Source organism: Oryza brachyantha, chromosome 6, assembly GCF_000231095.2.
Source record: "Oryza brachyantha chromosome 6, ObraRS2, whole genome shotgun sequence".
NCBI lineage: Eukaryota > Viridiplantae > Streptophyta > Magnoliopsida > Poales > Poaceae > Oryza > Oryza brachyantha.
Window position 1 is genome coordinate 11,654,993 of NC_023168.2, and position 12,552 is coordinate 11,667,544.

The 12,552-nt window shown below is 42.9% G+C and overlaps 1 protein-coding gene and 1 pseudogene across 1 annotated transcript; one reads left to right on the forward strand and one right to left on the reverse strand.

The window, feature by feature from the left end:
• The window catches only part of LOC121054712, a 46,190-nt pseudogene extending 44,850 nt beyond the window's left edge, over positions 1-1,340 (forward strand).
• A 3,579-nt stretch (positions 1,341-4,919) lies between these two features.
• On the reverse strand, positions 4,920-10,177 carry LOC102711894 (probable transcription factor GLK1). Its single transcript, XM_006655996.3, has 6 exons — positions 9,300-10,177; positions 9,071-9,211; positions 6,287-6,643; positions 6,092-6,151; positions 5,629-5,748; positions 4,920-5,444 (listed from the first exon to the last, which is right to left on the reverse strand). Exons 1-6 carry the CDS (start codon positions 9,867-9,869, stop codon positions 5,295-5,297), a joined length of 1,398 nt encoding a protein of 465 aa, XP_006656059.1. The 5' UTR covers positions 9,870-10,177; the 3' UTR covers positions 4,920-5,294.
• Between the last annotated feature and the right edge of the window lie 2,375 nt (positions 10,178-12,552).

Sequence of the window (12,552 nt, forward strand, 5' to 3'; positions counted from 1 at the left end):
AGCACGAACGACTCGCGACATAGGATGTTGACGACGGCGAGCCGCGACCAATCGACAGGGAAAATGAGCCGTCGTTGACGAACAGCAAGCAGTCGCGCAAAGCGCTTCCAAAAACCTTATTCGCCCTCTCCCGGTGTAGGACTTTATGAGGACGAATGTTCTGGAGACCTGCTTTCCCGATCGCTGGTGCACGCCGGCGAAGGGGACGGAGTAGACGACAGTGACGGCGCAGCACAGAGGAGAGGCAAACCCTAGATTGTTTTTTTACGTACGTTGCAACGAGGTAGCGGTCCGGTATTTATAGGACGTATGATCAGCACGCCTACCAGGTCGTAACTGAACCGGATAGGCCGCGCGTAACCTATCCGGACTCTAAGCTATCTCGCGTAAGAAAGAATCCGATACGATAAGTTTCTAAAACTGATCACCGAAATTTTCGTTTCACGCAGCAAAACAAAACTGCAAAATGAAGCCGCATCCGCGCAAGGAGCCAATTTTGGCGGACCATTCACGCGCATGTCGTGCGCGCACGCCACCCAGCCAAGCGAGCGAGCGCACGCATGTTGCTCTATTTTCTTCTTACTCAAGAGCCTAGAGAGCACTCTCCTATTTAAGTAGGTCTCACTCTCATAGAACTAGCAAGATGGTACTAAATGTTCTCATGCATATTTTCATGAGGTGGGCTTTTGTGATTTTCCTTGAAATTATTATACACATGGTCCTTGGCCCAATTAATAGTTCCAACAGCTTCCACCGTCGAGTGGGCACTGTGAGAGCTCCTCCGCAACCCCGGCGAACTGAAGCTGGCGCAGGACGAGCTCGCCGGCGTGGTAGGGCTCCACCGGAGGGTCAACGAGGGCGACCTCGGCAATCTCCCCCACCTCCGGTGCATAACCAAGTTGGTGCTCCGCCTCCACCCGCCGCTGCCGTTGCTCCTCCAGGAGAGCCTGCGGGACTGCACCATCGGCGGCTACACCGTCCCGCGCGGATCGCGCGTCTGGATCAACAACTGGGCCATGTGCCGCGACACGGCGCTGTGGAGAGCCGACGCGGCGGCATTCCGGCCGTCGCGGTTCGCCGGAGAGGGCGTGGACTTCAGGGGCGCCGACTTCCAGTACCTGCCGTTCGGGTCTGGGCGGCGGTCGTGCCCGGGGATGCAGCTGGGCATGTTCGCCGTGGAGCTCGCCCTCGCGGAGCTGCTGCACTGCTTCGACTGGTCGTTGCCGGCCGGGACGGGGCCGAACGAGATCGACATGGACGACGTGTTCGGGCTCACCGCGCTCAAGGCGCAGCGGCTGTGCGCCGTGCCGTCGCCGTGGCTGTCCTGCCCGTTGCTCTGACTACGGATTGTCCTGTTTCCACCTCTGCGCCTAGCTACTGTTGCTGCCTATCATATTCTTATCACCAGGGCACCGGCTGATTTGTTGACTTTTTTAAAAAATCCAAATGATGTAACTGTGAACGAAAAATTATTTATTAATAATATATATATATTATATATGTTATTAGTGATATAAAAGTAAAGAATGAAAAATAAATTACTACGAAAAACTAAAACCAACTTATGTTACGATTAAATATTTAAATTTTAACTTTAAATAAAAGCGAAAAGATAAAGTACGATAGCATGTTACTCCATTTTAGATGTCATTGAGCAGCAGCTTGCAGGTTTGACGCCGGGCGACAGGTCACTGTTTTATCCAATATCACCTCGTCGTGTGGGCTCAACGACATATTTTACCCACTCTAGCAAAAATTTCGAGGAAAAGCATAAGCCACAATCAGTGCGAAAATCAAATGAGGAAAATCCGTATAATTTCAAAAAACAAGCATTCTGCGTTTCCAAAATCATTGATTACACGAGTTTTGTTTTTTTCTTTTTAATAAGAAGTCAAAAGAAACCTTGTTGTTCTTCAATATTTGGTTCGTGCTGACTGCAGCTAGCCAGCCTTCCAGGCAGCCGCAACTGGTGCAGGCATCCTATGTGATGCCAAGAGCATCTTCAGAATATATAGTGCCTATTTTATGGCCTCTCACTGTCCATACGGCTACAGATCAGAAAAAAACAAGCAATTACTCGCCGAGCTGGTTACTCCCTCCCTCCGTCCAAAAAACCTTTATTTTTAAGATTTATATCTAACGTTTAACGATCTGTCTCATGAATGACGAGGACCATGAGATTCAGAGAAAAAACGAGGTCTGAATAGTTGGGATGCCACGTGACATGGTTAAAGTAGAGTTATGATCCTTAGAGGTCAATATCGGTCAACGGCGGTGGCATTATGACTAAACTCGGGAAGAAACTAAGGTCCGGACAATCGAGGATATTGGCTGACGATGTTAAATACGAGGTGGCACATGGTGTAGGAACACCGTGTGAAAAAAACCATAACGGGCTTTATATGTTATATGTGTAAGCGCTGAAAAATCATAACTAAATCAGATCAAAATTAGATAAAAATTGGATAAGAAAAGGGAGACGGAGTTTACTATAGTACGCGTTGCTACAGTACTCGTAGATACTGTACCAGTCGGTTTACTGTACCGCTGAAGGAGTTCTGTACGTTCGGTGTGTACGTACGTACTCGGTCAAGCAGCAGGTTGCGCCAAGGCACCATGTGCATGGATTCTGCTGTCGGATGCCTTTAGCAGTTTGATTATTTGTGCTACAGTATTTTCGGTCACTGTAGCGCGCGGAAGAGAGATGCATGTATGGGGCATACATGGATGGCCGTACATATGCAGGGCAGTCGTGCTGGATTGGTTTCTGATCATGCGGTGCGTTGCGTACGGCAGATTGGTTCGGCCCGTGCGGTCGCGTCCGTGGATGATTCTGATTAGGACAAAGGAGTGCTATTTCTTTAATATAAATAGATATCAAGGGATATATATCTGGCATGTCTTTTTAGATTTAGTTGTTGATTCTAAGTCGATGATTTTAATAGGAGAAATATTGGTGCACTTTGTAAATACCAGTTGATGCAATAAAGTTGAAAGCAATCAATCTATATCTTCTGCTTTTATCTGCTGGTGGTTTTTTAGATCCTAACGATCTGATCGGCGGCATAGGAGCGGCATAATTAACTAGAGGTAATCTCAAGAACGACGTAACCAGAGATAATCTTTTATTTCCGCTAAAAGATTTTTGGGTTTGGATAGTAGGTGTGCACTATTTCGATCCTACTAGATTATACATATTCTCTGAGCGTATTGTTTCATTGTGATCTGTGGATCATCCGCCGTGTTATAAGTTTGAGATTAATCAAATCAAATGAATCAGTCGTAGGGATAACATTTGTGGTCGATCTATCCCAGCGTCCATACTCCATAAGGCCCCTGTGTTTAGCGTCGTGTGGGCTATTAATGGGCCCAACCCATTATATTTGGTTGGTTATGAGTGAGCAGGATGAGCAGTGACTGCGTGTTTTTTATCTTTCACTTTTGCAAATGATCCTTCATAGCATATCCATGGCATGCTACATATGAAGAAGAAACGATGAGCCTGCATGGATGGCCGATCAGTTTTGCTCCTCTAAATTCCGCAAGTGTGACTATGTTTAGGCTAAACACTTATTTTACTATATTAGAAAATATAAAATTGTGTGGCTGGTTTATGAAATATATATAATAGAGCAGTGACAGAAGAAATCGTTTCGGTTGCATGACAGTGAGCAAATATGACAACAGCCCCCGCACCTGAAAGACAAAAATATAATCAAACATGTTTTATTGTGTTAGTGTTAAGGATATAGGATACCTCATATATAGATCTGTACTTGTCTCGGTATGATTATCACCTAGCTCTTCCTATATGAAAGAAATTTCTATAAAGATGGATAGAATCCTAGACAACCGATAAATGAGTACCCAATAAGGAAATAAATACAAAGTTTTACTTGCTTACTGTCAAGACTATTCATATAGAATATATACTTGTCTCTCTAGTCTTACTTGGACAAGAGCTCAATCATGGATATAAATACAAGATTCGGGGGATAAGATAAGTGGGAACAACACAATAGAGCTTTAGGGGCAATCAAAGATACACGTCCCACAATAACTAATTAAGGAGTGCACTCGGCAAGATAAATCTAGTACGACTGAGCTTGACATAGAGCTATAGTGTAGTATAGCTGAGTAGAGAGTTCCAAGTCTTCTATTTATCATATAAAAGTATAACTACCTGAGGCTGACAAGCGTAGAGCGTGTATAAATACCTAATGGGTCTCAGCCTGCATAAAAAATCTTGTGTCTTTTTTTGTTGATTTTGTCTTTCATCTATGTTGATACCAGCTGAACTTTATATATATCAATAAATACTATAGTTGGATCTCTATTTGAAGAAATATTGGTAAGAAAACTTATGGCTCTTATGAAAGTACCTATATGGACTAAACTTTTCATTTCAAATTCCAGTGACTCAAAGAACATAGCAGCTGATATTATAAATGTTTTTACACTGGAAAACGTTGTCCTCAATCTGTTCTCAAGGGTGCTAAAGAAGCTCCTCATACATACGTACGTACGTACGTACTAAGGGGAATTTTATTATCCTTAAGAAAAAACTGTACGTACTGGAATTTACTCTGAAAGCTCAAAATGTTAGTACCTAAAGAAACAAAATTTTACACTAAAATGCAACATCTCCTAATACTTTATCAAGAACGATAAAATTGCTTGTATATTAATGGTGAGATTAATCCTATCTTATATAAAACATAAGTATAACTCTTGGGCTTTGCACCAAATAAAATATGCAAAACCGTATTTGTCAACAATAGTATCAGTGTATTACCATTGATACTTTCCTGGCTGGATATATTAATCTGATTATGAGAGGCTCAATTTGTTCATGTGTAGCGGCTTACACAAAATTGTAAAATGATACTGTACTTAAGTGAAAATAACAATAACGCGGAAGGTAGATTTCTGGAGTGTTTGAACCAACAGCGAATCAACGTACAAAAATAAAATAAGCCCTATTCGGAACAACCGTTATTAAATTTATTCGTAGCTGAGAACTGACAGCCAATACATTTTACATTTACATGTACATACTCTGGTTAATTGCTCCCGAAGTCAAAACAAAGATGTCTTTCAAGATCTGCACAAGCTAAAAAGTAATCGAGAGGTCCAAGAACAGCGAGGTCTCCAAACGGAGAAAGAAAAGAAAAGGACATGTCGGCGAATTTCTCTTTTTCTTCTTTTTCGGCCGGTGCACTGACCAGCTGACAAGCAGCGATCGATCGAGTCAGGAACGGATCGAGCCCATCGACCTTGCAAGCAAGCATTCATCATCCACACGCTGGAGGAACGTTTGCAACCCCCTGCCTCTGCAGCTCGCCCATCACACTGTCCAGTGATGGCGGCTTCAGTCCAAGAGGCAGAGGCAGCCACGGCTTCGACAAAACATCGCCAATTGCCGCGTCTATGCTCTCGCTTGACTGAAACAAAAAATAAAATGTGAGCCAAGAAGCCTATGATATGAATCTTCCTTGATCTGATGAGGTTTGTGTCTTTAGATATGTGAAATTAGTTTCAGATACAAAACTACTGGCACCGGTGGAGCACAAATGTTTGGCACTTACTGGTACAAATGATGAGGTAGTACAAATGTTTGGCACTTACTGGTTGTGCCTGTAGTTGAAGCTGAGCATCTTGCTGGGTCTTGCTTGCCAGCGGTTGTGGAGTCAGTGGCCTATACATTGGACACGGGACAACTCCTGGCACCGGTGCAGCAGGAAATCTCTGAAACGGGATATCATTCAACCCCATCAGATTATGTAGACTATCGCCAAAATATCATCCAACTGAAACTAGTATGGTCCAACTATTGATCAAATGTTTGAAAATTCTAATTTTATCAATTAAATCCGGTCACTGTTTTTGAATGATAATCTGAAGACGTGCACACGCAAGTCAAAAAACCCATACACGCACCCCTCTAGCCCCCGCGCATTACGGGCGTGTTTAACAGAAGAAAAAAAATCAAACGTTTGATCAATAGAAAAAGTGGACTATTATACATTGTGCTGAGATGACATGCCCATCTAGTCTAACTAAAACGATCGAGTTATATATAGTTCCTTACCGCAGCTGTCATTGGCATCGCCATGCAAGGTGTCCCTTGAGTCGGCATATGTGCTGGCCCCTACATAAGCAATAAAGTAGGTAAACAATTTATGAACCATCACAAAACCTTAAAGTATACATTTTCAACAAAAGGTACTTCTATATATATAATCATTCTATTGAGCATTATACAACATTAGTAGCATGTACGTACCCTCATGTAAGCATGGTGCCAGAAAGCAGGGTCCGACTGCGGAGGCGGAGGAGGAACCCATGGCGGTGCCGGACCACGTGGGACGAGATGCGGCCTTGGTGGCCACATTGGAACCCGAGGCGAGTCTATCGTTGGGTGGCCCCAGACATGCAATGGTCGGCTGAAGTGTTGCATGGGTGGCGGTGGTGGAGGTGGTGGCGGCGCCGGAGGGAAGCCGATGGTAGGAACAGCCCATACATTGGATTCCGGCCTCTTGGCAACTGTACCTCCGCCCGCAGCGTAAATCTGTCTCCGTTGGGTCCAACTCGCCGCCTCCGCCTCTCTCACAAGCATGTGTTTTCTATGTGACCGGTATTTCTGCACATAATTAATATGAAGTTTGATGAGTCGTGTATCACATCCAGTAATAAGTGATACAGTTTCTTAAAAAAATGTAACCCAAACTTTACGTTCAACTTGTAGAACATAGGAATAACTAGCCATAGAAAACATAGTATCTTTATATAGTAAGTATTACCTAAAACTACCATAAAATATTCCCACTATTCTCGTATGGAGGGTGCCACTGCTACCTGGAACACCATGGTTTCTAGTAGCTATTACATGTAAATTAAACTATTGAGGGACCGGTACCCACCACATACGCCGACCAGCCATGATATGGCAACAGAGTGGGAATAATGTAGATGGAGGAATTTTACAGAGAAAATATGTAGATATACTAATTTTTATTGTAAATTTTTAATAGGTACCCAAAAATACTGTAAAAATGTTGTATGTCAAATTATATAGTCAAGAATGGTTAGAAAGCTCATATAGCTATTGTTTAAATGAGGAGCAGAGAATTGTCATGTACACAGAGGAAAAATGGGATATACATTAACTTCGCATGGCATTCATGGTATAAAAAATAATTTCTGTATGCACATAATCAAAATTTAAAAAATTTCTTTCCAGAATTTCGAAGCACATAAAAATCGATGTTTCCACCTGCCAGTTTTTTTATCTAATCCTACGTAACGTTTAATCCCCACAGATTTTACATTTGTTTATATGTGTTTACAGTAATCAAAACTTTTTATTTTACAAGAAACACCAAAACATTTATTATTATTATTATTATTATTATTATTATTATTATTATATTTTAAGACCTCCAGGTTTCGTGTCTATCAGGATTATTACACAACAACACTAATAAACACTAATAATGAAATGTGACATCCATCTCAAAATTTAACTAGGACAGATCGACACTTGGATACTAGGATGCGTCAAGTTTAATCCTATACATAACTATATTCTGGGAATGACCGAGGAAGTTCTCAGGCCATATAGTGTCTCCTAATTAGCTGAAAGGTTTACATGTGCATTGAACAATGTGAAGATGTTATGTATCAGTCCTAGGGAAACACCGTCAACAAGCTAAGTGAGAGTTGAGCAACCATACTTTCATGGAGAAGGAAAATATTTCGCTCCTTGTGCGTGCTGAATAATAATAGGTCCCACTTGGACAGAACTGAGACTCAAAACAATAGTCTGCGTACAAAGTTTTACAGTTCAATCCGTGAACTTACAGCTCACAGATGACAGGTACGTACTATGGGAAGAGAGAGGGGGGGGGGGGGGGGGGGGGGCGGGGGGGTGGACACACTCGACAGAGTGATGACATTCTCACTGTCACACTCTGTAACAGTAGCTCAACTTTGGATGCTTGTACGTAATTTATGATATTGATATCCATGGGCGTGTGTGACCCAGGTTCAAAAATTTTTCTACCGCAGGGTATGCCACGCCGCTCTTCAACTATGGGGTTTTCCCAGAATTGAATTTTGCAATTTGTGACATGTCATTCGTGTTTCGTGCATGTGTTTGGTTCATATATATACTTAATTTATTTTGCAGTCTTTCATATATCGTGTTATGGCAAAAAGTTGTTCCCAAGCGGGTTTTGTATTTCCAAACATCCTCTTCTTATGGGTTTTCTCATCGAGCTTTATTTACTGGCCTGGCTGCATGTTCCTAATTGGCACTTGCACTTAAGATGACAGGTGCAAATTAGAGCCAAGTTTATTCTTCAAAATCAAACGTTAAAATTTAAAATCTTTTGGACCGCAATCTGCAGCTGAGCCAATGAAATTTTCGCAATTAACTAATACAGGGGTAAAGGCTTGTTACATTTGAATAGATTACTATACTTTGTATGAATCATTTTTTTACATAAAGAAGAAGTATGGAATCTTTCTGTGCTTTAACTAATTAACTTATTTCTTACCGCAATACCAATTCATCCAATTGTATGAACTTAATTATGTGCTGGAAGCTTCTCCCTCGTGTAGTTCCACGTGGAACAAAATGGAAAACTATACTAGAAACTAAGGTAAATTTGTAATAACCACCCTTGCACCAACGAGCCAAACCTAATGCACGCATATAAGTATATTTATCCGACCAGAAATATAAACGTAGTGAATATAGGTAACCTTGAAATTCAAGTAGTAATTAATACGGTTTCATATATTCATTAGAACATGTCTCGCAGTGAGCAGTGACTAAGAATTAATTAGTTTTGTCCATATCGAATTGAACATTCAAAAGATTAACAAGATTACAATTTAAAATTTAAAAGCAACAACGTAGCCGGGATTTCAACCAAAAATTCGGATTCAAACAAAAAAAGAAAATTCAATTGTAATAAAGAACGGCACAGGTTGAAAACTAATGCTGTCCACGTATGTGTGTGTGTGTGAGAGAGAGAGAGGCGAGATTCCGCCATGCACGCACCTGGAGATGGCTGGCTATGTTGTGCCGGGTGAGCGAATCGATACCCATGATCTCAAGTATCCTCGACGGCACGGCCTTGTCGATGCCGAGCTGCTCCACCGCCTGCACGAACCTCCGGTGAAGCTCCGGCGTCCAGTCCACCTGCAGATGGAGCAACAATTAATACGCAATGCCACACAACTAGTACAGTCTAATGTCGTGAGATTTTCTAGGGTTAATATGGGTGCACCTTCGCTTTCTTCTTCCCCTGGGAGCTCTTGCTCGACGACTTGTGCCGGCTCTCAGCTTCCTGCGACGACGACGTCGTCGACGACGGTGACGACGCCTTGGCCTCTGCCACCGCGGCTGCGTCGCCGCCGACGTCGGCATTCACCTCCGCTGCGTCGTCATCTTGGTTGCACCCTGCCTTCTCATGTCCTGGTCCGGCCTCGGAAATCGCCGCGTTCTCCTCGACGGCGACATCCCCGCACGGATCCAGCACATCCTGCGTGGCCAGAAGCTCGACGGTGGGAACCTTCTGGTCCTGCACCCCGTCCCCCTCGCCGCCGCTCGCAGCGGCCGCCTCGAAGTCGGTGAAGATCTCGGCCGGGTCGACCTCGAGGTCCGGAAGCACGTCGCCGTCCTCCAGCCTGAGGAAGAAGTCCCCGAAGTCTATGTCATCGACGGAGAAGTCGAACTCCATGTCCGACGGCATGCCGACACTCCCGACGACCTCCATGCCAGCAGCGACGACTTCGGCGCCGGCCAGTCCAGCGCGCTCGTCGACGTCGGGGCACATCGCCGGTGAAACGGCGAGCATCTCGGCCCACTTGTGTCACCACCGCCCAGCTTCAAGAAGCAGTGCAACGCAAGTAAACGAGACGTTAGGTTACGCGCGGCGCAGGGCTAGCCGCGGCATCAGTCGAGACTCGAGAGCGAGCGAGCTTGCCCAGTTGGTGCGGTGGGTGAGTGACAAAGCTAGCTAGGTTTGTGTTAGTTGCGAGGAGAAAGACGTAATCTCCGGGGAGTATTCGCTAGGGCCGGGGAGACGACGGGAGGAGGCACGTCGACCACAAGCTAGCTCGCGGGAGATTTCTCCGATTCGTTTGATGGGTGGCCTTGTCCGCGAGCGCAAGTGCAGCTTGGTGGCTTGCGCAAAATTATTGCCGGCCGGGCGCGCGCGCCGCGGTGTGTGGATGAGCCTTTTTTTGGGGTGGGCGAGGGCGAGCCGCGCGCGCTAGCTTCACTGTATTTTTTGCTCCCGGCCGGTCGATGCGAAGAACAGAAACGCACACAGATCCGAGACCGAGAGAGATGGTAAGGTGGACTCCCTCGCCAGACAAGGCCGAGGGAGAAGACAACAAAAACGTGACAGGGGCTGCATGTATATCGGCTGGAGACTGTCCTTGCTGCTTCTGCTCATGTCTCCTGTGCTTTTTTTTTTAATCAGGAGAGAGAGGGGCTGCGAGTGTGGCAACGCGTTCAGATTGTAGAGGAGGATTTGTATAATCGCTAGAAACTAAGCAGCGGCAAAACAACAGTGCGCGTGACATCGGTGCTGCTTTGGCATAATTAGGAACTACGCGTCTTGTCAACGTTTTTTTTTTCAGCGGTACGTTGGGAGATAAGGTTTACTTGGCTCACGAGCTCAGCCAAACCCAAGATATAACCAATGAATTCATCTACTGTAACCTAATACAAGTATTACTCAGTAAGCCAGCTATCTGGGCTGCGTTCTTCTCTTATATAGATGAACATAAAAGACGAAAGATTATCTCCAATTTAAGATAGCAATTGGGCAATATAAAAAATAAAATTAGCTGATACAAAATTAAAAATTTACTTTAGAAATGCAATATGATCAACTTCTATATAAAAACCCTTTTGAAAAAATTATACAGTTTAAAAGTTTGGGATGCTTCTGTGCAAAAATCTAGAAATATTATTTTGTCCCAGAAAACATTGCCTAGTGGTTATATATTTGCTAAAAAAATGTCATCATCTTCGGTATAACTAGAACCATAAAAATTACCATATTAATCAAAATTATCTATACCATTGATAGTGGCGAGACCAAATATGCCGATATATAACAATAACTTTATCGATCATAGTGGCGCATAAGATTCAAACTCATTACCTCATGTTCATCCATACCCATCCTTTGCATGACTCACAAGGTAAATGACTTGGATGCATGGTGTAATGGCGATGCATGGATGGGATTCACACCTCAAGTTCCTTGGGAGAATTGACACGGCTAGTTCTCAGATCCAACAGTGTGTGTATTATTCCCCCTGTTGGATTAAACTGGTAGCGTTAGCACTTGTCTCTTTGGTGTGATTGGGTTTCTCTTGATGGCTAGGACCAATTAAGCAGGCAAGTGTTTTTTTCCCATTTTTCTTCACTAGAAGTATACCCCCTCCGTCCCACAATAAGCCAACTTTTTAGTTCCCATGTCCAGCGATTGACCATCCGTCTTATTTGATTTTTTTAAGAATTTGAAAAAAAATTAGTCACACGTTAAGTACACTGTTCATGATTTATCATCTAATAAAAATAAAAATATTAATCATAAATTTGTTTTAATAAGATAAAGAGTCAAACATTATAGGTAAAAAATAAAAAAATGGTTTGTTTTGGGACGGTGGGAGTACACAAGTGACAGGGTGTCAATCATCTTTTTTACTTCATATACATCGTATGACAAGCAAGAATTACAATCCGTCCTCATCACCTGTCATACTATAATACTGACCGACACATGTGTGTACCATCAATAGTGTGTATCATCAATGTCAGATCTAGTTTTTATTATCACTCACCATTTATCTCTAATGACGGGTTTACCCATTAGAGATGAGCATCTAAACCCGCCATTGATAACCGATTCCCCTGTAGTGACAGTGCAGGATGATCACGACAGATACTTAGTCATGCGTCAACTACAGATTAAATTCACTGAATCAATTCGTTATGTGCAGGTTGACAGATTATATATTCGTTATGAACAAGTTTAGATACACGGAACATAAGTGATAACAATCTCTTGTGGGAAGAACTGGCGTTTATTAACGGGCCCATAGATGGACAGGCAAAGAGATAGTTGAGACGAGGAAGATTATGACAGTATTGCCTAATCCGTATGACCACATATGTATCGATACAGTTTTTGTATTAAATAATTAAAATCTCTGTCATCTTGATGTTGATATATGTGGATATATATGGACAGTGCCTAAGAAATTGACAGCTTCACTGTTTGTTACAAAGAAAGCTGCACATATAAATTTTTGTACCCATCAAAATTCAGACCTTTACTTTTGTTTTGATATTTTTCCTATTTATATAATTATTGAAATACATGGTGACTATTTTGGCCAAATTTTATCATGTCAAGTATTTCTTCTATTGCATGGGTTGCATTATTTATAGCCATGGTTTCAATTTTCCCTTATAATGGCATGGTTGCAATTTTCCCTTATTTTTTACATTGCTGATAG